This window comes from Hordeum vulgare, chromosome 4H (genome assembly GCF_904849725.1).
Source record: "Hordeum vulgare subsp. vulgare chromosome 4H, MorexV3_pseudomolecules_assembly, whole genome shotgun sequence".
NCBI lineage: Eukaryota > Viridiplantae > Streptophyta > Magnoliopsida > Poales > Poaceae > Hordeum > Hordeum vulgare.
This window is the reverse complement of record NC_058521.1, coordinates 544,583,846-544,610,279: the sequence shown is the minus strand read 5'-3', so window position 1 is coordinate 544,610,279 and position 26,434 is coordinate 544,583,846. Positions and strand designations below refer to the sequence as shown.

The window sequence follows — 26,434 nt, the reverse complement described above, 5'->3', positions numbered from 1 at the left end:
CCCCCATGTACCCCGTCCCGTCTAACCCTGACATAGTCGACCATCGGATCTAGCCCTTTGACTTTCACCGGACGGGGTTTGACCGGTGGATCTTTTCATCGGTTTGCCATAGCCCAGCCCATAGCTACACCCCCGAACACGGTCCCCGCCCAACCCACCCCAAGATTCCCTCCATGTTGGCCCGACGTGGCCGTTTCCTCCCTCCGTGACACGGCGGGAGCGACGCCCGTGAGGGGGGCACACCCTCGAGCCGAGTTTTGGGTGCTTGCGTCTGCGACCACACTTCCACGAGCGTAGGAGGGCCCACCGCAAAACCTGGCGGCATTGCTACCCCCCCTCCCCATGTACCCCGTCCCGTCTAATCCTTATATAGTCGACCGCCGGATCTAACCCTTTCACTTCCGCGGGACGGGGTTTGATCGGGTTTTCATAGCATGGACTAAATATAACCTGGACATAGAGACAAGTTTTTTAAAAAACTGAACGTACGCGATGGTTAATCAAAGTAAAGAAATATAGGGAAAAGATTTAAAAAAAAGGACCAAAATAAAAAATATATATAGGTATGCCGACAGTTAAACCGTCGGCATATCGAAATAAAAATATATATAGGTATGTCGACGTTTAAATCGTCGGCGTAGTCAAAATTGGTATGCCCGAGGCCTGTTGCTTCCTCGGATTGATTACGTGGTATGAACCGCGGATCGATGATGTGGAGCATCAGAGCTATGCCGACGGTGTCCGTTAGGGCCGTCGGCATATCTTTCACGACGTCAAACGGTCGTTGGCCGTCGAGTAGTCGGGCCCGCGGATACACCGACCGGTCTGCTATGCCTACGGCCACCGTCGGCATAAAGAGATCTTTGCCGACGGCCTTTATACGCCTGGTGTTTGATTCTGGTACTTTACTGAAGGGGCGAGCTTTCCGAAAACGCAGGCAGCAAGGCAAATAGAAGCTCGCAGCCACCGTAACTTGGACTGAAACTGAACTGAATTCCACCGTAACTCGGACATGTCGAAACAAAATAGCCAACGCAGGGCATGGATCCATACGGAAGTTCCTCCCTCCCCATTCTCCATCATCGATCTCTGCTTCCTTAGTTCCGCCGCCTCCCCATTCTCCTTCATCGATCTCTGCCTCCTTAGTTCCGCCGCCCTCTCCAGCAACCAAAGTAGTTCGTTTGTCGAGCTAGCGCCGGTCATGGCCGTCCTCAAGCGACCTGCTGCTGTCCTCGACGCCGGCCACGGCCACGCGACGGCGGCTCAACATCGACAATCGCCGTCGTGCTGCAAGAGAAACCGCGCCTCCATCGGGAGCACCGACGACTACGAGAAGGTGGCCTGCCTAGGGAAAGGCGGCTTCGGCGTCGTCCACAGGATGCGCCACCGCGTCACCAAGAAGAACGTGGCCGTCAAGTTCCTCTCCTCGCCCGACGACACCGACGTCGTCAAAGATCTTGAGCAGGAGGCACGATTCCTCGAGGCCTGCGACGGAAACCCCTACGTCGTCGGCTTCGAGGGCCTGGTGTGCGACCCAGCAACCGGCGACACCGCAGGCCTCGTCATGGAGTACGTCGAGGCGTCGAGCCTCTGGTCTTTGCTGTGGGACAGGCGCGAGCGCGACGACCCGCCGCTCCCGGAATCCACTGTGCGCGACTTCATGTGGAAGCTCCTGACCGGTGCCGACAAGATGCACGAGCACGACCGCCACATCGTCCACCGCGACATCAAGCCAGCCAATATCCTCGTCGGGAAAAACCTGGAGCTCCTCAAGATTTGCGACCTCGGGCTGGCCATGTCCATGGCCGACTGGCCGCCGTACAACCGGGCCGGCATGGCGTCCTACATGGCGCCCGAGATGATCCTCGGGAAGAAGGACTACGAAGCGGTCGTGGATACGTGGTCCATCGGCTGCGTCTTTGCCGAAGTGCTCACCGGCAAGACGCTGTTCAATGGCTACCTCGAAGATGACGACGAAGACGAGACAAAGAATGACATAAGGCAGCTGTGGAGCATCTTCTGCGTGCTCGGGATGCCGGACAAGAGGACGTGGCCGGAGTTCAAGTCGCTGCCGCTCACCGCCGACGTGCTGAAACGGCTACCAGCGGGGTACAAGCACAGCCGGCTCCGGTATTTGTTCCCTGAAGACAAGCTGTCCGAGGAAGGATTCCAGGTGTTGCAAGGGCTCCTCACGTGCAACCCCGACGAGCGACTGACGGCAGCCGACGCGCTGAAGCTCCCATGGTTCGATGCACCTCGTTCGGTGGCCGCCGCCGCTGCCGCTGCGAAGGTCGACTCTCTGTCGTTTTCGAAAAAGAAGGCACCAAGGATCAAGTTCATCCCACCGGCGATGCCACCACGTGGAACGCAGCGCAACGAGTGTAATTAGACCCTGTAGATCAGTAGATGTAACTGTGCTTGGATGAGCCATCAAAGTAGAGGCTGATCCCTGGTGCCTTGATCGCCGGATCGCCCATTAGTGTTGGCCTGCTTTTCTGAATTCTATGTGTCATTGTGCACATGTTCAGAGAATCAGAGATGTGTAGTTGTGAAGTTGTTTTCAGAGATTACATTCGAGTGCTGACATGTTGTTTACTACTCCTACATGCTCAATTGTTGAGTTATACTGCACAATCTCCGTTGTTTTTCCAAAATAATGAGCTGATGATAAATCTCCTGCCAGTGTAAGTTTCATGAGTTTTTGTAAATCCAGTGGCACTAGTTAAACAATTGGGCTTCTTTCCACCATCTTTTCCGTATGCAGGTTTCTTAATGTGAAATAGATAGAAAAACAAGTATCGTCATGTATATATATGAATGCATCAATTCTCCTTATCCTGAACCAACTTCAAGAGCTTAGTGGAGATTTCAGTTTCTTTTCAGTTTAGTCATGTTCATAGAGGAGCCAATGTAGCTCGCCAGCACCCATCCAACATGGGCGAGGGTTTCGACAAGGAAACCCAATTTCCCCGCTGCTTGTTGTCATAGCCATCGATCCTCTTCATCGTGTGAAGAGTCTACTCAAAATTCCAGTCGCCGTGTGGAACGCAGCGCAACGAGTGTAATTAGACTCCGTAGATCAGTATTCAGAGATGTAATGCTTGGATGAGCCATCTATGAGCCATCTAGTAGAAGCTGATCCCTGGCGCCTTGATCGTTAATGTTGGCCTGCTTTTCTGAATTCTATGAGTCATCGTGCGCATGTTCAGAGAATCAGTGATATGTAATTGTGAGGTTGTGTTCACATGGTCAGTTGTTATTGAGTTATAGTGCACAATTTGTGCTATTTTTCCAAAATCCTGAACCGATGATAAACATGTACTAGTACAACTTCATACAGTTCAGTGTATGTGTTTCCACCATCGGAAATATGCAAATTCAGTTACTCCTTATGCAAATTCAGTTACTTTTGTAATAGATAGGAAAGGCAAGTATGTCCTCTATTTCGGAAATTGCACCATCGGAATGCATGGATTTTGAGTACTTAATTTCTACCGGATCTTCAACACACTAGTGGCTAAAAATCAAACCCCCCCACTTGGAGGTGTCCTGCTTCCTCGTATGTGTCATAGATTTCCCGAATTGTTGTAATTGTTTTGGACAGTTTGGTTAAGAAAAATATTTTTTGGCTAAGTAAAAAATCTTATCCACGGAGGTTCTAGCAATCCTCCTGAAATCTCTTTCTGGTTTGATTTTATATTTCTTTGTTCGTGTCCATAATTGGCTAACAATATTCTTAATTAGTTTAACATGGTGGATTATTATTTTTATCTCCTTTCTCTCAATGCTACAAAATATCATATCTAAGTCACAACAATGGTCTGCGGTCTCTTGTTTTTTTAGCCGAAACGGTAGAACAATTGTTCTACAGTAGTTTTCATTTATAAATTATGTATAGAAGTTAAAGTTACAATAGAAATCAACCAATTTCAGCTCTAGGAAACATAATAAAAATTGTATTACATTTACTGATCTATCCGAATTCTGATTTTCTCTGCCTTGATGGGCTTTGCGGGGAGCTGGGTTGCCCATAGCCCCTCTTTCGGATAGTGCTTCCATGTTTCCCGACGAGCGACTGACGGCAGCCGACGCGCTGAAGCACCCATGGTTCGATGCTCCTCGTTCCGCCGACGCCGCCGCTGGGAAGCTCGACTCTCTGTCGTTTCTGAAAGAGAAGACACCAAGGATCAAGTTCATCCCTCCGGCGATGCCACGACAGAAGAATCTACACAAAATTCCAGTTGCCGTGTGGAACGCAGCGCAACGAGTGTAATTAGACTCTGTAGATCAGTATTCAGAGATGTAACTGTGCTTGGATGAGCCATCTAGTATAGTATAAGCTGCGCCTTGATCGCTGGATGATCGTTAATGTTGGCCTGCTTTTCTGAATTCTATGAGTCACCGTGCGCATGTTCAGAGAATCAGAGATGTGTAATTGTGAGGTTGTGTTCAGAGACCCATTAAAGTGCTGACATGTTGTTTAGATGGTCAGTTGTTAATGAGTTATAGTGCACAATTTTTGCTGTTTTTCAAAATCCTGAACTGATGATAAACATGTACTAGTACAAATGTTCTAAGCAACATAAATCTTTATATTGAGTGATGGTTAAAATGGTCTGCTGATGTAGGTTTCATACTTTCATGAGAACTTATATCTCCAGTGGTACCAGTACAACTTCATACAGTTCAGTGTATGTGTTTCCACCATCTTCTCCTTATGCAAATTCAGTTACTTTTGAAATAGATAGGAAAAGCAAGTATGTTCTTTATTTCGTAAATTGCACCACCGGCATGCATGAATTGAGTACTTAATTTCTACCGGATCTTGAACACATTAGTGGCTAAAAATCAAATCCCCCCACTCGGAGGTGTCCTGCTTCCTCGTATGTGTCATAGATTTCCCGAATTGTTGCAACTGTTTTGGATAGTTTGGTCAAGAAAAATATTTTTTGGCTAATTAAAAAATCTTGTCCACTGATGTTCTAGCAATCCTCCTCAAATCTCTTTCTGGTTTGATTTTGCATTTCTTCGTTTGTGTACATAATTGGCTAACAATATTCTTAATTAATTTAACATGGTGGACTATTATTTTTATCTCCTCTCTCTCAATGCTACAAAATATCATAGCTAAGTCACTACTATATTTTTTTAGCCGAAACCGTAGAACAATTGTTCTACAGTAGTTTTCATTTATAAATTATGTATAGAAGTTAAAGTTACAATAGAAATCAACCGATTTCAGCTCTAGGAAACATAATAAAAATTGTATTACATTTACTGATCAATCCGAATTCCGATTTTCTCTGCCTTGATGGGCTTTGCTGCGAGCTGGGTTGACCATAGTCCCTCTTTCGGATAGTGCTTCCATGCGTCCAAGTGTGGTGGTGCTCCTCTGAAAATCTAATCATTCCTCACACACCAAATACCCAAACATCCCATATACTATATCACTAAACTTTCTAGGACTGAAGGCTGCACAATCAATTGAGATCTTTAATTGGAATTTGATCACCCAATTTTGACCAGATCAATAATTCTTAAAACTCTCTCATTTAATTTAATATACAATACATTATGCTTCCTAATTTTTAAATCTTCACAAATAATTGAAATTTAGAATTGGGTCACCCGATTTTGACTGAGTCAACAATCTCTAAATGAGCTTTCTCATCCAATTCTTTTAATCCACATGCTTCCTAATTTTGGAGCTTTCACATTTGATTGATGTATAAAATTTTGAATTTGGTTCATATTTTGATGGGATCGACGATTACTCAAATCAATCGGCAACAATCGACAAATAAAAACATACCAACCCAGTGCACCCTCGCACCACCTAGAGAAAAGTAGTGCCAACATGTGAAAGTGTAGCATCAATATAGTAGATGTAGTTAATGTTGTACAAAATTTCCTCATATAAATACGGATTTATTAGCAGATAACACACAATCACATCACAAAAGACTAACCAAAACACCAGATTCAATTAAGAAAAACATACTTGATCATCTTGCCCACTCACCAAACCAAATATTACCTCTATTCCAAAATGTTTAAGTGTTGGAAAAAGTTAATTTTCTTATGCTTTGACTAAATTCAGAGCAAAAGATATCAACATTCACCAATACTATCTCTGTAACTTAATATAGGGCTTTTTCGACATAGACAATGTCAGAAAATGCCTTATATTAAGTTGTGGAGGGTGTACTAAATAAATAAAATATGAAAATTTATTTCATGATGAATCGAGTGATACCGATTTGATATTATGAATATGGATATATTTTTCTACATATTTGATGAAACTTAAAAGAGTTTTTACTTTCCGAAAAGCAAACACAACATATATTTTAAAACAGATGGAGTAAAAAAATAACCCCAACAACATCAACGACTTAGAAAAGCGCGTCGAACCCTTCTAGTAATGATGATGTCTAATGTAAATTCTCTTGGTAGCTTGGCCAATGTAAGTTGGACCTCGTCATATGCCGACATGCCTCTTTCCTTAGCAGGTATCAGATTATCCCAACACATCAGTGCAAACAGGCAGTTCCAAAAAGATGGATCGGTCCTTTGTAGCATCTGCACATAATGCACGGTTATAATCCTCCAAGAACATGCTTCTATGCGGTAGTAAATTCCTTGTGTTCACCCTATCATGCAGAAGTAGCCATATTATTTGTGTGTGTTTGAGCCTGCATGAAATGCTCCATATATGCTTGAAGATGATGTGTGTTGTGCTGGCCCCAATGATGGCCTTGTACATTTTCATGGAGGAGTATTGTGGATAAGTCCATGTGTAGATCCACTTGTCTTGAGAATATATTGTATCTCTTCTATTAATGACCTCTTGAAGAGAATTGAACCAAATGTATGCTTGTTGTGATAGTGGTCTATGGAAGAGTTGACTGATCTCTCGGTGCTCAACTACTTTGGACAGTGAAATGTCACTGTTGATAGCAAAGGAGTGTAGTTCTAGGTATGTGTTGAAATAGTTGGTCTAACCATTTATCAGTCCAAAACAATGCAATATCCCATCTGCATGCACTACACAAAGCATGTTGATTATATATGGGTAAAAGCTTGAGTACAATTCTCCACCATAATAACCCTACCATCTTGTCACCTCGTAGAGTATCACGGTAGTGGGTTTCCCAGATTATGTTCATGCATGGAATGTCTTCCTTATTTATGCAGACATTTCATAAGCAAAGCTTGATTATGAGTAGTAATGTTGAGGACACAAAGTCCACTATGGGTTTTTGGTTTGCATACTTTTTCTCAAGATATAAGTGCAGTAGGTCTTTCTTGTGTACCGTATTTTCTCCAGAAGCAGTTCTAAAGATAAATTTTGATTTCTTTGACCACTAACTTGGGAATCATCTATGAGCACATGAAGAAGATGGGCATGCTAGGGACCACTCATTTAATGAGGGCGAGTTTGTCCCTAGTAGATAATAGAGTAGAACCACACAGTAATCTGCTCTCAACTCTTTTTAACATTCGCACAAATTCTTGTATTCTCGGTTTGGTGAGACATAAGGGCAGACCAAGGTAAGTGTGAGGTAGAGCACCACATTTGCATCCAAGAAGGGTGGACAGGAGGGCATTCACCTTATTATTTGTAGTATTGATTGAAATCAAAATGGATTTGGAGTAATTCACCTTAAGACAAATGTGTGTATGGTGAAAATAGACTCTTAACGTGGTTCAGTTGCATAGCATTAGCATTGGCAAACATAATGGTGTCATCAGCACACTGGATAATGGGATAATATGGGCAAGAGTTTTGTAGCAGAGGTGGTTCCATTGATGAATTATGCATAGCTTCATTGAGCATGGTTTGTAGCAGATCTCCAACTATCACAAATATCACTAGAGAGAGTGGATCTCCTTGTGTTACTCCTTTCTTGCAAACAATTTTTTTCCATGGGACCCCATTAAGGAGAACAAATGAATATCTGGTATCATAAAACATCTTGATCCAATGTATCCATTTAGTCCCAAATCCTTTGGCTTCTAAGATCTCAATAATGTGTCATGGTTGGGCATGTCAAAAGTCTTTTCAAAGTCCTGCTTCAGCATAAGTTATTTTTTACTATGATGTCATTGGTGAACATGTTCATAAGACCATGCAAGACAATGTTGAATGCATCTGTCGTTGAGGAACCCATATTGGTTTTTATACACTAATTTGAGAATGAATCTTTGTAACCCGATAGTCGCCTCACCGGAGCCCCTTCGGGCCCGCCCCCGCATCGCCCCACTTCGACGACTCGGGAGGAAATCCATGCATCGCCGATGACCACCAACTCATGTGCCCCTCTCCTTTGCCGTTGCTGCTGGCCTCGCTGCTGTGGTGGTGGCCCCTGCCTTCGAAGGTGGCTTGGGGAGATCCCGCAGCGGGCACGTGGTGACTAGTGGTCGGCGTCGTCTCGGTGGCGCCTTTTGCCCGAGCTCATGGCCAAAGGGCACGATGCATGATGCCCACAAGTATAGGGGATCAATCATAGTCCTTTAGATAAGTAAGAGTGTCGAACCCAATGAGGAGCACAAGGAAATGACAAGTGGTTTTCAGCAAGGTAATTTCTACAAGCACTGAAATAGCGGTAACAAGTTGTTATATCGCAAGATAATTGTAACAAGTAATGAGTAGCAATAGTAATATTAAGTGCAGAAAGGTTGACCAACCCTTTTGTGGAAAAGGACAGGCCGGAACGGTTTCTTATGATAGCAAAGCGTTCTTGAGGGCACATGGAAATTTCATCTAGTCACTTTCGTCATGTCGGGTTAATTTGCGTTCAGTACTTTGATAATTTGATATGTGGGTGGACCGGTGCTTGGGTGTTGTTCCTACTTAAACAAGCCTCCCACTTATGATTAACCATCCCGGAAGCATGCGCAACTATGAGAAAATTATTAACAATATATTCTAACCATAACATTAAACATAGGATCCAAATCAGCCCCTTAAGGAATAGCGCATAAACTAGGTTTATGTTTCTGTCACTCTCGCAACCCATCATCTAATAACTACTCCACAATGCATTCCCTTAGGCCCAAAGATGGTGATGTGTTATGTAGTCGACGTTCACATAACACCACTAAGGGAATCACAACATTCATATCATGAAAATATCGAACGAATGTCAACTTCACATGACTACTTGCAACATGACTTCTCCCGTGGCCTCATGAACAAAAGTAACTACTCACAAGTGATAAACATGCTCATGATCAGAGAGGTATTAAATAGAATATTGGATCTTAACTTATGATCCTATACCAAATAAACTACAAAACATCACCTACAAGATGTAATCAACACTACTAGTCACCCCTAGGTACCAATCTGAGGTTCCAGTACAAGATTGAGCCCAAGAGATGAACTAGGGTTTTGAGAGGAGATAGTGTTGTTGAAAATGTTAATGAAGATTGTCCTCCCCAAGATGAGAGGATTGTTGGTGATTACGATGGCCTTGATTTCCACCTCCGGGAGGAAAGTTCCCCCGGCGGAATCGCTCTGCGAGAGAGCAAAAGTGCCCTCGCCCAAGTTCCGCCTCAAGACAACGACACTCTGATGACCCACAAGTATAGGGGATCAATCGTAGTTCTTTCGATAAGTAAGAGTGTCGAACCCAACGAGGAGGAGAAGGATCTGACAAGTGGTTTTCAGCAAGGTAATAACTGCAAGCATTGAAATTAGCGGTAACAAGTGATGGTGTGGTGAGGTGAAACGTAGCAGGTGAAAAGTAACAAGTAACAAGTAATAGCAACGGTGCAGAAAAGTGGCCCAATCCCTTTTGTAGCAAGGTACAAGCCTGAACAAAGTCTTATAGGAGGAAAAACGCTCCCGGGGAAACACGGGAATTTCTGTCATGCTAGTTTCATCATGTTCAAATGATTCGCGTTCGTTACTTTGATAGTTTGATATGTGGGTGGACCGGCACTTGGGTACTACCCTTACTTGGACAAGCATCTCACTTATGATTAACCCCTATCGGAAGCATCCACAACTACAAAAGAAGAATTAAGACAACGTCTAACCATAGCATTAAACTAGTGGATCCAAATCAGCCCCTTACGAAGCAACGCATAGACTGGGGTTTAAGCTTCTGTCACTCTAGCAACCCATCATCTACTTATTACTCCCAATGCCTTCCTCTAGGCCCAAATATGGTGAAGTGTTATGTAGTCGACATTCACATAACACCACTAGAGGAAAAGACAACATACAACATATCAAAATACCGAACGAATACCAAATTCACATGACTATTAATAGCAAGACTTATCCCATGTCCTCAGGAACAAAAGTAACTACTCACAAAGCATGGATATATTCATGACCAGAGAAGTAATGAATATCATAATGGATCTGAACATATAATCTTCCACCAAGTAAACCAACTAGAATCAACTACAAAGAGTAATCAACACTACTAGCAACTTTACGGGTACCAATCGGCGTCGCGAGACGGCGATTGGTTACAAGAGATATACTAGGGTTTGAATAGGAGATGGTGCTGATGAAGATGTTGATGGAGATGACTCCCCTCCGACGAGAGGAGTGTTGGTGATGACGATGGCGACGATTTCCCCCTCCGGGAGGGAAGTTTCCCCAGCAGGATCGTCCTGCCGGAGCTCTAGATTGGTTCTGCTCAAGTTCCGCCTCGTGGCAGCGGCTCCTTCTCGAAAAAGCTCCGCCCTGATTTTTTTTCGGACGAAACCATTCATATAGCAGAAGAGGGGGCCAGTGGGCCACCAGGATGCCCACAAGCCCTGTAGCCGCGGCCAGGGGGCAGGCCGCGGCTACCAGGCTTGTGGGCCCCTAGCAGCTCCCGTGTGGCACTTCTTTCACCTAGTATTTTTTATATATTCCCAAAAAATTCCACGTTGATTTTCAGGGCATTTGGAGTTGCGCAGAATAGAGGACTCAGACTTGCTCCTTTTCCAGTCCAGAATTTCAGCTGCCGGTATTCTCCCTCTTCAAATAAACCTTGCCAAATAAGAGAGAAAAGGCATAAGTATGGTACCACAAAGTATAATAACAGTCCAGAAAGCGATAAATATCAACATGAAAGCATGATGCAAAATGGACGTATCAACTCCCCCAAGCTTAGACCTCGCTTGTCCTCAAGAGAAAACCAATATCCATAAACATGTCCACATGTTTAGGGATGAAGGTGTCTGTAAAACATAATACGGACATGAGGGCATCGTGATCACACATAGAATAGCAATACATCATAAAGATTCTTATGGGAAAGTAACAATTCCTTCACAAAGCAAAGTATGAATCAAAAACCTTACCGAGAAGTAGCCAACAACAGTCCATAGTCATTGAAGCAATTGCAATTTATCATAACATCAGAAAGAGTCAAATAAGAGCTTGTAAAGCAAATCCACATACTCAATCATCTCTTTTGTTTTCCACAATTGTTACAACTCACGTGGTACTCATGGTATCAAAGTTTTAGTTGGACACAGAGAAAGATAGGGGCTTATAATTTTGTCTCCCAACCATTTACCTCAAGGGTAAAGTCAACAATAATAAAGCATAAGTACTCATCTCCAAGTTGATATATGAATATAGATCTTTCCCTAGCATATGACGTTCACCAAGATGAAGACGGAATAGGGAATTGGTGTTGATCACCATGACTTTCACAAGGACAAAAGTAAAGGTACAAGATAGGCCCTTCGCAGAGGGAAGCAGAGGTTGTCATGCGCTTTTAAGGTTTGGATATACGACCTCTTAGTATAAAGGAACGTCACTTTATATTGCCCCCTGTGATAAAGAACTTTATTATGCAGTCTGTCGCTTTTATGTCTTCCTCATCACAGGTTCGTACAAAGCTTATTTTCCACACACTAATAAATCATACATACTTTAGATAGCAACTTTTTATTGCTTGCACCGATGACAACTTACTTGAAGGATGTTATGCAATCCATAGGTAGGTTTGGTAGACTCTCATGGCAAAACTGGGTTGAAGGTTTATGGATGCACAAGTAGTATTTCTACTTAGTTTGGGACTTTTGGCTAATATGAGGTGGAAGCAATCGTCACATGCTAAGGGATCTCTAGACATATAACATTGTTTGGAACCAAGAAACACAATTCATTATGTTGTCTTCCTTGTCCAACATCTACTTCTAAGCATGTAATAGTTTGGTGAGTGCTCACAATTATAGAAAGTGTCTAAGATGATATATTTATATGTGAACCTCTCTTTCCTTATTACTTCTTATTAATTGCAACAATGACTAGGGTCTATGTTGATCTATTCTCAACAAGTTTCAATCATCATACTTGTTATATGTGAAGCTATCACTTTCCATAAGATCATCTCATGATCTTTCATGCTATCGTTCTTTTCATACTTTTGATCATGGCACAAAACAAAGCCCTTGACTAAGATACTCTTTATTATATAGCTCGCAAGGTCGAATACATTGGGGAAGACACAAGGCAAAAGACTCAAACTAAACACTAAATACTTATCCCACTAAGAGAAGAAATAAAAACTGAAATGGAAAGAACTAAAACAAAGGTAAAAGCAAAAGACTTGTTGCTCCATTGCTTCGAGCCTCGTCTCCACGCTTCCGGTCTTCTTAGGCCCCTCAACATCACGGATGTGCAACATCCCCTCACGCATCTCAATAGATTGAGGGTGTTGCAGCACTTCCGTGAGGTAGGGATTGATGACCTTCTCGAAGATCTTGTCCTTAGGAGCTTTTGGGGAAGTCATGACGATCTAGATCTGCAACAGAAACAGGCTCGAAACGAAACACAGAGGAAAATTGCGCGATACGGAGATCAAAATCCTCGGGCGTATATATAATGATTTTTTCTGTACCAGAAGGAGTGCTCCGCAAGAAAACGGAGTCCGGGAGGCACACGAGGTGCCCACAAGCCCTGTAGCCGCGGCCAGGGGGAGGCCGCGGCTACCAAGCTTGTGGCCGCCTCGTGCGCTCTCCGGACTTCTTTTTATTTTTCTATTTTTCCATAAATTCCAAAACGGAGAAAATTTCCTACTGGAAAAGTTTTGGAATCCAATTACTTACCGAAACACATACCTCTTCGTTTTCAGAGTCTGAAACAGGTTGATAAACATCCCTTATGTACTCCTCTGGAGTTATGATATTGATGATATTGCTCTCAACATTTATGGGAGTACCAGAGATACAATGCTTGATTCTTTGCCCATTTACCACTCTAGTAAAATTACCTTTCGTGTTATTGATTTTGATGGCACCGGAACGATATACTTCCTCGACAACGTAGGGACCTTCCCATTTAGAGAGAAGCTTGCCTACGAAGAATCTTAAGCGAGAATTGTATAGCAGGACATAATCACCTACATTGAACTCACGTTTTTGTATTCTTTTATCGTGCCATCTCTTAACCTTTTCCTTGAACAACTTGGCATTCTCATATGCATGGGCCCTCCATTCATCTAATGAGCTGATATTAAACAACCGCTTCTCACCAGCAAGTTTGAAATCGAAGTTGAGCTCTTTGATTGCCCAATAAGCTTTGTGTTCTAGCTCAAGAGGTAAATGACAGGCCTTACCGTAAACCATTTTATATGGCGACATGCCCATGGGATTCTTATAAGCAGTCCTATAAGCCCATAGTGCATCATCAAGTTTGCTAGACCAATTCTTTCGAGATCTATTGACAGTCTTTTGTAAGATCAATTTGATCTCCCTATTACTCAACTCCACTTGACCACTACACTGAGGATGATAAGGAGATGCAACTCTATGGTTGACATCATACTTAGCGAGCATCTTGCGGAAAACACCACGAATGAAGTGTGAACCGCCATCAGTCATCAGATATCTAGGGACTCCAAATCTTGGGAAAATGACTTCTTTAAGCATCTTAATAGAGGTGTGGTGATCAACATTTCTAGTGGGGATAGCTTCTACCCACTTAGTGACGTAATCAACAACAACTAAGATGTGAGTATACCCATTGGAACTCGGGAAGGGTCCCATATAATCAAAGCCCCAAACATCAAATGGTTCAATGACAAGTGAATAGTTCATAGGCATTTCCTGACGTTTACTGATGTTCCCTATTCTTTGGCATTCGTCACAAGACAAGACAAACTTACATGCATCCTTGAAGAGAGTGGGCCAATAGAGACCTGATTGCAATACCTTATGAGCAGTTCTATCTCCAGCATGGTGTCCTCCATAGGCTTCGGAATGACACTTCTGCAGGATCTGTCCCTGTTCATGTTCAGGCACACAACGTCTAATAACACCATCTACTCCTTCCTTATAAAGATGAGGATCATCCCAAAAGTAGTGTCTCAAATCAAAGAAGAATTTCTTCTTTTGCTGGTAGGTGAAACTGGGTGGTATGTATTTGGCTACGATATAGTTTGCGTAATCATCATACTACAGTGCACTATGTGAAGTGCGGATGACATTAAATTGCTCATCGGGAAAGCTTTCATCAATAGGTCGTGGGTCATCAAGGACATTCTCTAGCCTGGACAAGTTATCTGCTACAGGGTTATCAGCACCCTTTCGGTCAACAACGTGCAGATCAAATTCCTATAGCAGGAGAACCCATCTGATTAGCCTAGGTTTAGCGTCCTTCTTCTCCATAAGGTACTTAATAGCAGCATGATCAGAATGAATAATGACTTTTGAGTCAACTATATAAGATCTGAACTTTTCACATGCAAACACGACTGCTAAAAATTCCTTCTCCGTAGTGGCATAGTTTCTTTGGGCACTGTCTAGAGTTTTACTAGCATAGTGAATAACATTCAACTTCTTGTCAACACTTTTTCCTAGAACAGCGCCAACAGCATAATCACTAGTGTCGCACATGATTTCAAAGGGCAAGTTCCAATCAGGTGGTTGAACAATAGGTGCGGTTATCAAGGCCTTCTTAAGTATTTCGAAAGCTTCCTCACAATCCTCATCAAAAACAAAAGGAACATCCTTCTGCAAGAGGTTGGTAAGAGGCCTAGAAATCTTGGAGAAGTCTTTAATGAACCTTCTATAGAAACCAGCATGACCTAGGAAATTTCGTATACCTCTGATATCTGTGGGGCAAGGCATTTTCTCAATTGCATCAACCTTAGCCTTATCAACTTCAATGCCTTTCCCAAAAATTTTGTGTCCTAAGACGATTCCTTCATTAACCATGAAGTGGCACTTCTCCTAGTTCAAGACGAGGTTGGTATCTTTGCATCTCTGTGAGACTCGATCAAGGTTGCTGAGGCAATCGTCAAAGGAAGAACCGTAAATGGAGAAATCATCCATGCAAACCTCAACAATATTTTCACAAAAGTCAGAGAATATTGACATCATACATCTTTGACAGGTGGCAGGTGCATTGCATAAGCCAAAAGGCATACGTCTATAAGGAAAGGTACCGAAGGGGCAGGTGAAAGTGGTTTTCTCCTGATCAGATTGTGCAACAGGTATTTGCGAGAAACCTAAATAACCGTCTAGAAAGCAGAAGTGTGTGTGTTTAGATAGCCTTTCTAGCATTTGGTCGATAAACGACAAAGGATAATGGTCTTTCCTAGTTGCCTTGTTCAGTTTCCGGAAGTCGATCACCATCCTATAGCCTGTAATAATCCTCTGTGGGATTAGTTCATTCTTATCATTAGGAACGACGATGATACCTCCCTTATTAGGTACGCAATGTACTGGACTTACCCAATCACTATGAGCAACAGGATAAATGATTCCTGCTTCCAAAAGCTTTAATATTTCCTTTCTCACGACCTCTTTCATCCTAGGATTTAATCTCCGTTGATGATCTGCAACTGGCTTAGAATCAGGATCGGTTTTAATCTTGTGCTGACATAGAGTGGGACTAATACCCTTAAGATCATCAAGAGTATATCCAATAGCAGCACGGTGCTTCCTCAAAGTTTTTAATAACTTCTTCTCTTCGTGATTCGAGAGGTGAACACTAATAATAACAGGATATATCTCCTTCTCATCAAGATAGGCATACTTAAGTGTATCTGGTAACTGTTTTAGCTCGAACACATGATCACCCTTTGGTGGGGGAGGATCCCCAAGCAGTTCAATAGGCAGATTATTCTTAAGAATAGGATATTGTTCTAAAAAAATTATCTATCTCATCTCTTTCATCCATATGCATATCATTTTTATGCTCAAGCAGACATTTCTCTAAAGGATCCGTAGGAGGTACGACAATAGAGTCAAGAGCAATGATTTCATCCCTACCAGACGACTCTTTTTCATGGGGTTGTCTTCCAAACTTGGAGAAGTTAAATTCATGAGACACACCCTCGAAACTAACAGTGACAGTCTGTATAATGCAATCAATATGAGCATTGACAGTGTTGAGAAAGGGTCTACCAAATATGATGGGACAAAAGCTATTTTGTGCAGTAGCAAGGACGAGGAAATCAATAGGATACTTCGTCTTACCACACAGGACTTCTACGTCTCTCACGATTCCCACAGGGCAGATAGTGTCTCTATTAGCTAGCGTAATAGTGACATCAATGGGTTCTAACTCAGCAGGTGCAATCTCATCTTTGATTTCATCATATAGGGACCAAGGTATTGCACTAACACTAGCACCCATATCACACAAACCATGATAACAGTGATCTCCTATCTTCACAAAAACAATGGGCAGGCCAACTACAGGTCTGTATTTGTCTTTCGCGTGAGGTTTAGCAATTCTAGCGGAGTCCTCACAGAATTTGATAACACGCCCGTCTATGTCTTTGGCTAAGAGATCTTTGATAATAGAAACACTAGGTTCAACTCTTATTTCCTCAGGGGGTTCAAGTGGTCTAATGTAACCCCTACGTATCACAGTTGGAGCTTTAGAATAATCCTTTTTCCTAGCATGGTAAGGTGGTTTCTGAGTGTAGGAACAAGGAACAATAGGATCATTATAGGCAATGACTTTCTCTTCAACTAGATTGGGTTTAACTATGTTGACTTCTACGGGAGGATGATACTTAAACCACTTCTCTTTGGGAAGATCAATATGAGCAGCAAAAGATTCACATAGAGAAGCTACTATCTCAGAGTCAAGTCCATACTTAGCGCTAAAATCTCTAGAAAGGTTTGTTTCAACAAAAGATTTAACGCAATCAAACTGGAAATTCATACCTGACTCCTTACCTTCTTCAAGCTCTCAATCTTCAGAGTTACGTTTGATTCTTTCCAATAAATTCCACTTGTGGTCAATATCCTTCTTCATAAAAGAACCGGTACAAGAAGTGTCAAGCATGGTACGATCTTCATGAGAAAGCCGAGCATAAAAGTTTTGAGTGACAATTTCTCTCGAGAGCTCATGATTGGGGCATTAATATAGCATTGATTTAAGCCTCTCCCAAGCTTGAGCTATGCTTTCCCTTTCACGAGGCCAAAGTTATAAATATAATTCCGATCACGATGTACTAAATGCATAGGATAAAACTTTTGATGAAATTCCAATTTCAACCGATTGTAGTCCCATGATCCAGTATCATCACATAGCCTATACCATGTCAACGCCTTATCCTTCAAAGATAAAGGAAAGACTTTCTTCTTTACCTCATCCTCGGGCAAACCTGCAAGCTTAAATAAACCACAAACTTCATCTATATAGATTAGATGCAAGTCTGGATGTGATGGTCCATCTCCTGTAAAAGGATTAGCCAACAGTTTCTCAAGCATACCCGAAGGAATGTCATAAAAGATATTTTCAGTAGGTACCTTAGATTGAGGAGCAACTCCTCGTGCTTCCGTTCATGGTGAAGATACCCCGAACAAATTCCTCAAAGGAACAGTTTCCATAGTGACAAGTGACAATAAATTTCAGCACAGTATATAAATGTTCCGTTACCAAATTCCACTTACCAAAGGCGCTTCCCTGCCCGGCAATGGCGCCAGAAAAGAGTCTTGATGACCCACAAGTATAGGGGATCAATCGTAGTCCTTTCGATAAGTAAGAATGTCGAACCCAACGAGGAGTAGAAGGAATTTCTGTCATGCTAGTTTCATAATGTTCATATGATTCACGTTCGTTACTTTGATAGTTTGATATGTGGGTGGACCTGCGCTTGGATACTGCCCTTACTTCGACAAGCATCCCACTTATGATTAACCCCTCTCGCAAGCATCCGCAACTATCAAAGAAGAATTGAAACAACGTCTAACCATAGCATTAAACTAGTGGATCCAAATCAGCCCCTTACGAAGCAACGCATAGACTGGGTTTAAGCTTCTGTCACTCTAGCAACCCATCATCTACTTAGTACTCCCCAATGCCTTCCTCTAGGCCCAAATATGGTGAAGTGTTATGTAGTCGACGTTCACATAACACCACTAGAGGAAAAGACAACATACATCATATCAAAATATCGAACGAATACCAAATTCACTTGACTATTAATAGCAAGACTTATCCCATGTCCTCAGGAACAAAAGTAACTACTCACAAAGCATGGATATATTCATGACCAGAGAAGTAATGAATATCATAATGGATCTGAACATATATACTTCCACCAAGTAAACAAACTAGGATCACCTACAAAGAGTAATCAACACTACTAGCAACCTTACGAGTACCAATCGGCGTCGCGAGATGGCGATTGGTTACAAGAGATAGACTAGGGTTTGAATAGGAGATGGTGCTGATGAAGATGTTGATGGAGATGACTCCCCTCCGACGAGATGAGTGTTGGTGATGACGATGGTGAAGATTTCCCCATCCGGGAGGGAAGTTTCCCTAGCAGGATCGTCCTGCCGGAGCTCTAGATTGGTTCTGCTCAAGTTCCGCCTCGTGGCGGCGGCGCCTCCTTGAAAAAGCTCCGCACTTATTTTTTTCCGGAGGAAACCCTTCATATAGCAGAAGAGGGGGCCAGTGGGCCACCAGGGAGCCCACAAGCCCTGTAGCCGCGACCAGGGGGCAGGCCGCGGCTACCAGGCTTGTGGACCCCTGGGAGCTCCCCTCTGGCACTTCTTTCACCCAGTATTTTTTACATATTCCCAAAAAATTCTACGTTGATTTTCAGGGCATTTGGAGTTGCGCAGAATAGAGGACTCAGACTTGCTCCTTTTCCAGTCCAGAATTCCAGCTGCCGGTATTCTCCCTCTTCAAATAAACCTTGCAAAATAAGAGAGAAAAGGCATAAGTATGGTACCACAAAGTATAATAACAGTCCATAAAGCGATAAATAGCAACATGAAAGCATGATGCAAAATGGATGTATCACACTCCATCCCGAAAGTCCTTTCCTTATTTTTTTAGGTCAAAAGTGAATACACACACACACACACATATATGTATATGTGTGTGTGTGTGTGTGTGTGTGTTTGTGTGTGTGTATACAAGAAGATGGTCGCCAAAGGTGGGATGGGTGGCCCTCTACCCACCAGGTCACGCCAGGGGGTCTCGCGTACCCTAGTGCCTAGCGGCCACCTGGCAGCCCCCCTCTGGTACTTATTTCCTCCAATATTTCTTATTTATTCCATAAAAATTCCCCGTGAAGTTTAACCATATTTGGAGATGTGCAGAATAAGTATCTCTGATGCAGCTTTTTTAGGTCCAAAATTCCATCTGTCGGCATTCTCCCTCTTGGTGTAAACCTTGGATATTATAAGGAAAAAGGCATTAGAATTATTTCATAAAGTGGTATAATGCATAAAAACACTATCAATAAGAGTAGCAAAACATGATGCAAAATGTACGTATCAACTCCCCCACGCTTAGACCTCGCTTGTCCTCAAGCAAAAGTCGATAACGAAAATCATGACCACATGCTTTGAGTGAGAGGTGTCGATAAAAATAAAATAAGGACATAGTAGCATCATTCTCGTTACGATAAGAGCAAATAAAACTTTATAATATACTTCATCACATTATTTTCATCATAAAAACTTCTCATAAACAAGTAACAATTCATCACAACATCGAAGTATGAAGCATAAACTCTATTGAAAACCAACAAACTATCTTTTCAGTCAGCTTTGCAACACAACTCATCACATTTTCAAGAAGGGTCACATATCGGAGCTTTTAAGCAAGTCTACGCACTCAACCGTCATTTAGTCTTCTATGATTGCTAACACTCACCGCATACATATGAGCAAAAGGTTTCAACCGGACACATAGAAAGATAGGGGCATAAAGTGTCGCCTCTCAACGTATTCACCTCATGGGTGATGTCAACAATAATAACTCATGACCATCCACATTCAACTGGATATATACGCCTAGATCTTTGTCCACAACATGATGCTTGCAAAAGAGAAAATAAAAAGGAGTACAGAAGAATACTTTGACTCTTGCATAAAAGTCAATACATAAAAGTAAAAGATAGGCCCTTCACATAGGGAAGCAGAGGTTGTCATGTGCTTTTTGGTTGTATGCCAGATCCCTTAGTGAAAAGGAACATTACGTTATATTACCCCTTATGATGGCAGCATTTTTTATGCGTTTTATCGCTTTACTATCGTCGTCACAAGTTCGTAGAACGCTTATTTTCCCATACACTAAATGATCGAACACGTTTAGAAGCAATTTTTATTGCCTTGTGCACCGATGGCAACTTACATGAAGGATCTTACTCAATCCATAGGTAGGTATGGTGGACTCTTAAAACATGGATTTGGGTTTAAGGTTTTGGATGCACAAGTAGTACCCCTACTTAATGCGGAGTTCTGGATAACAAAGATATTGGGCAAGCACCACATGTTAGACGATCTATAACAATATAACTTCAATGTGAATGTGAACAAACATAAATCATTACGTTGTCTTCCTTGTCCAACGTCAACAGTTTTGGCACACTATAATTAATGGGGGCTCACAATCAAAAAATATGTCAAGGATAGTGTATTTGCATGTAAATCTTCTCTTCCCTTATTAATTTTCTCATGTGTTGCATCACCGACCAATGCTATGTTTGTCAACCTTCAACAAATTTTACCACTTATACTTTTCCTTATGTGATGTCACTACTTACTACTCCCTCCGTCGCAAAATAAGTGTCTTAAGCTTAGTACAGTTTTATACTAGAGCTAGTACAAAGTTGAGACAGTTATTATGGGATGGGGGAAGTATAAGATTAGCATATGATATTTTTCATTATTTTCCTTTATTTTGATTCCAACAAGAAATTAAAGAAGTAATAACTCAAACTAAACTTTATTATATAACTCTCACCCGATTACATAAATAGATAGATCATGAAACTAGCACTCACAAAGATGGATCGAACTAAACTTTTATTTGACTAAATCACAAAATAACTAAGGATCAAACTAAGATGGATAAAGATAATAAGAGTGATGGTGATACGATACCGGGGCACCTCCCGAAGCTTGGCACAAGATAAGGGGGGGTGCCCATACCAGTGTACTCAAGTCACCTTCCTTGGTGATGAAGATGAAGGTGGTGGTGGTGTAGATGATGAAGTAGAAGCAAACTTGTCCTCCGCTTTCCATGGCAGTGGCTCACCATCATAAGAGGAGTCATGAATATCGAGAGTCCTGCAACTCTCAGCAAAACTCATACCTTTAAACCTTGCTTCATACTCAAAGATTTGGTTTTGAAGATCGAAGATTTGGCCTTGCAGAAAATTGATTTGATCGTTGAGGGTGAATACGATATCCTTCAAGGATCTGCCATCCACCTTTTGATCATGGGTGAATTCCATGATCATGAGTTGATTGGCACTGAGTCCATGCACCACCATGCCTTGGCACTGAAGATCTCATGCTCCACCGCCTTGAGCCTGGCCTCCATGGTTCCTGTCTTCTTGGGCCCTTGAACATCCCGGATGTGGGGCACCCGCTCACACATCTCAATGGTTTGAGGGTGCTTCATCACCTCGGGGGAGTAGGGGTTGATGACCCTCTCGAAGAACTTGTCCTTGGAGGAGCTTGATGAGGCCATGGTGATCTAGATCTGTCACAAAAACACCACGAAACAAGAAAGTGGATTTCTCCGTTGTACTAGGGTCAAATCATCGGGAGATATATATAATTTTCATACAGGAAAATACTAGTCCTACAAGAAAACGGAGCCAGGAAGGTGACCGAGGAGCCCGCTACCCCACCAGGGCGCGCCAGGGGGGCTGGCGCGTCCTGGTGCCTAGTGGTCACCTCGGTTGCCTTCCCGTGTGTTTATCAATTTCTTAATTTTTTTAATATTCCAAAACTAACAGAAAATATTTTTGCGGATTTTTTGGATTCTGTTTACTTATCTATCACATACCTCTTCCTTTTAAGGGTTTTGATGTGTTCTCGAAGTTCTCCTTTATGTATTCCACCGCTATCATGGTTTGAATAATATTTGTTTCAACATTAATAGGTGTACCTGAAATATAGTGCTTTCTTCTTTGTCCACTGACCACCTTCGGATTAGTGACTTCGGGATTATTGATCTTAATGGCTCCAGACCGATAAACTTGTTCAATCATATATGGTCCTTCCCATTTGGAGAGAAGTTTTCCTCCAAAATATCTAAGACGAGAATTGTACAATAGAACATATTCACCAACTTTGAATACTCGCTTTTGGATTCTTTTGTCATGCCATCTCTTAAGTTTTTCTTTGAATAGTTTGGCATTTTCATAAGCTTGGGTTCTCCATTCATCTAATGAATTGATATCAAATAACCTCTTTTCACGAGCAAGTTTGAAATCATAGTTGAGTTCTTTAATTGCCCAATAAGCTTTATGTTCTAACTCAAGAGGTAAATGACATGCTTTTCCATAAACCATTTTATAAGGAGACATACCCATAGGATTTTTATAAGTTGTTCTGCCTAGCCCACAATGCATCATCTAATTTCTTAGACCAATTCTTTTGGGACCTATTGACAGTCTTTTGCAATATTAATTTTATTTCTCAATTGGATAATTCTACTTGACCACTAGATTGGGGATGATAGGGAGATGCAATTCTATGGTTAACATCATATCTAGCAAGCAACTTATGAAAATCACCATGAATAAGATGTGAACCAACATGAGTCATTAAGTATCTAGGGAGTCCAAAACATGGGAAAATGACTTCCTTAAGCATTTTAATAGAGGTGTTATGATTAGTACTGCTGGTTGGAATAGATTCTACCCACTTAGTGACATAATCAACATCAACCAAAATATGTGTATACCCATTAGAGGAAGGAAAAGGTCCCATGTAATCAAATCCCCAAACATCAAATGGTTCAATAACAAGGGAATAATTCATAGGAATTTCTTGACATCTACCAATATTACCAATTCTTTGACATTCATCACAAGAGAGGACAAAGTTACGAGCATCTTTGAAAAGACTAGGCCAATAAAATTCAGACTGCAATACCTTGTGTGCAGTTTTATCTCTCACATGGTGTCCTCCTTAAGCCTCGGAATGACACTTTTGAAGGATTTGTTCCTGTTCATGCTTAGGTACACAACTTCTAATAATATCATCTACTCCCTCTTTATAAAGATGTGGGTCATACCAAAAGTAATGTCTTAAATCAAAGAAGATTTTTTTTCTTTTGCTCATAGGTGAAACTAGGTTGTGTGTATTTAGCAACAATGTAATTAGCATAATGATAAAACCACGGTGTGTTATGAGAAACATTGACCACAACTAGTTGTTCATCGGGGAAGCTATCATCAATAGGTAGTGGGTCATCAAGAATATTTTCTAACCTAGACAAGTTATCGGCTACGGGGTTTTCAGCTCCTTTCCTATCAATGGTATACAAATCAAATTCTTGTAGCAAAAGAACGCACCTAATAAGTCTTGGTTTAGCATCCTTATTTTCCATAAGATATTTAATAGTAGCATGATCGGTGTGAACAATTACTTTAGAATCAACAATGTAAGATCTGAATTTATCACAAGCAAATACAGCTGCTAAGAATTCTTTTCGAGTGGTAGCATAATTTTCTCACCATTGTTTGGAGTTTTACTAGCATAATGGACAACATCTTATTTCTTATCAACTCTTTGTCCTAGAATAAATCCAACATCATAATCACTAGCATCACACATAATTTCAAAAACCAAGTTCGAATCAGGTGGTTTAACAATAGGTGCGGAAGTTAAGGCTTTCTTAAGTGTTTCAAAGGCTTCTACACAATCATCATCAAAAACGAAAGGAACATCATTTTTTAATAATTTGGTAAGAGGTCTAGAAATTTTAGAGAAGTCTTTAATAAACCTCCTATAGAAACAGCATGACCAAGGAAACTATGGATACCTTTAATATCTTTAGGAAATGGCATCTTCTCAATTGCATCAACTTTAGCCTTATCCACCTCAATACCTTGTTTGGAAATTTTATGACCCAAGACAATACCTTCGTTTACCATAAAGTGGCACTTTTCCCAATTCAAGACAAGGTTAGTTTGCTCACATCTCTCCAAAACTCGATCAAGGTTGCTTAAGCAGTCATCAAAAGATGTTCCATGAACGGAAAAATCATCCGTGAAAACCTCAAAAATCTTTTCGCAAAAAATCAGAGAATATAGGAGTCATACATCTTTGAAAGGTACCAGGTGTATTGCATAATGCAAAACGCATACGTCTATAAGCATAGGTTCCAAAAGGACAAGTAAAGGTGGTTTTCTCTTGATCAGGTTGTGACACGGGTATTTGAAAAAAACTAGAATAACCATCTAGAAAGCAAATATGTGTGTGCTTCGTTAATCTTTCAAACATTTGGTCTATGAAAGGTAAAGGATAATGATCTTTTCTAGTAGCTTTGTTTATTTTTCTAAAATCAATTACCACTCCATAGCCAGTCACAATTCTTTATGGAATGAGTTCATTTTTATCATTGGGAACAACAGTAATACCTCCTTCCTTAGGAACACAATGAACATGACTTACCCATCTACTATCGGCTATGAGATAAATTATACCTGCTTCGAGAAGTTTAATGTTTCATTTCTTACCACTACTTTCATTTTGGGATTCAGTCTTCGTTGGTGATCAACAACGGGTTTAGCATCTGGTTCCATATTAATCTTGTGCTGACAAAGAGTGGGACTAATGCCCTTAAGGTCATCAAGAGTATAACCAATAGCAGATCAGTGTCTCCTTAAAGTTTTTAACAATATTTCTTCTTCATGCTCAGTAAGGTTAGCCCTGATAATAATAAGATATATCTTCTTTTCATCAAGATAAGCATATTTCAAAGTGATGGGTAATTGCTTTAATTCAAACACATGATCACCCTTGGGTGGAGGAGGACGTCCTAGAGTTTCAACATACAAGTTGTGTTTAAGGATATGTTGTTGTTCAAAGAACATTTTATCTATTTCATTTCCTTCACACACATGCATATCATTTTCATGGTCTAGCAAATATTGTTCTAATGGATCAGTAGGAGGAATGGCAATAGAAGCAAGACCCATTATTTCATCTTTACCACGCAATTCTTTATCATGGGGTTGCTTACTGAACTTAGAGAAATTAAACTCATGAGACATACCACCAAAATTAACACTCGCAGTTTCCTTTTTGCAATCTATTTGAGCTAGGACTGGGCATAAAAACTGAACAACCGAAAACTGAACCGAAACCGAAGCCGAATAAACCAAATTTTTGGTTTTTTACTGTTAACAGAAAAATTCAGTTAGGTGGGCTACTAACCGAACCAAATTCGGTCGGTTCGATATATTTCTCGGTTAACCGAAATGACCAAACTACAACCCACCTAGCCACAGCCACCACTCCACTCCTCGCCCCAACCCAGTACAACCAACTCCCCACTCCCCCAGTCCCCACGAAGCCATGACCCATGACCACCCACAGTCGAGACCCAAGAAGTAACCACCAGCCCTAAACAACCCCATCCCATTCCCAGTCGACCTCCCCCATGCCCCGCCCCGTGCCGACATGTCCTATTCATCCGCTGCCACTTCTCATATGAATTGTCTGATGGGGAACGTCGCATGGGAAACAAAAAGTTTCCTACGCGCACGAAGACCTATCATCGTGATGTCCATCTACGAGAGGAGATTTGAATATACGTACCCTTGTAGATCGCACAACAGGAAGCATTAAGAAACGCGGTTGATGTAGTGGAACATCCTCACGTCCCTCGATCCGCCCCGCGAACCGTCCCACACACCGTCCCGCGATCCGTCCCACGATCCGCTCCGATCTAGTGCTGAACGGACGACACCTCCGCGTTCAGCACACGTACAGCTCGACGATGATCTCGGCCTACTTGATCCAGCAAGCAAGACGGAGAAGTAGATGAGTTCCTCGGCAGCGTGATGGCGCTCCGGTGGTGGTAAAGGATCTACTCCTGCAGGGCTCCGCCCGAGCTGCACAGAAATACGATCTAAAACTTGTCTCAAATCAGCCCTAAAACTCCGTGGTGTTTGTGGTCGGGCTGCCGTGGCAAAAGTTGTCTCAAATCAGCCCTAAAACTCCACTATATATAGGACGAGGG

The 26,434-nt window shown here is 41.8% G+C and overlaps 1 protein-coding gene across 1 annotated transcript; it reads left to right on the top strand.

The window, feature by feature from the left end:
- Positions 1-1,201: 1,201 nt before the first annotated feature.
- Positions 1,202-2,644, top strand: LOC123446871 (putative cyclin-dependent kinase F-2). The gene has a single exon (XM_045123412.1). It carries the CDS (start codon positions 1,202-1,204, stop codon positions 2,387-2,389), a length of 1,188 nt encoding a protein of 395 aa, XP_044979347.1. The 3' UTR covers positions 2,390-2,644.
- The last annotated feature ends 23,790 nt before the right edge of the window (positions 2,645-26,434 follow it).

Coding starts and splice junctions, on each gene's coding strand:
- LOC123446871 (XM_045123412.1), top strand. CDS start 1,202: ATGGCCGTCCTCAAGCGACCTGCTGCTGTCCTCGACGCCGGCCACGGC.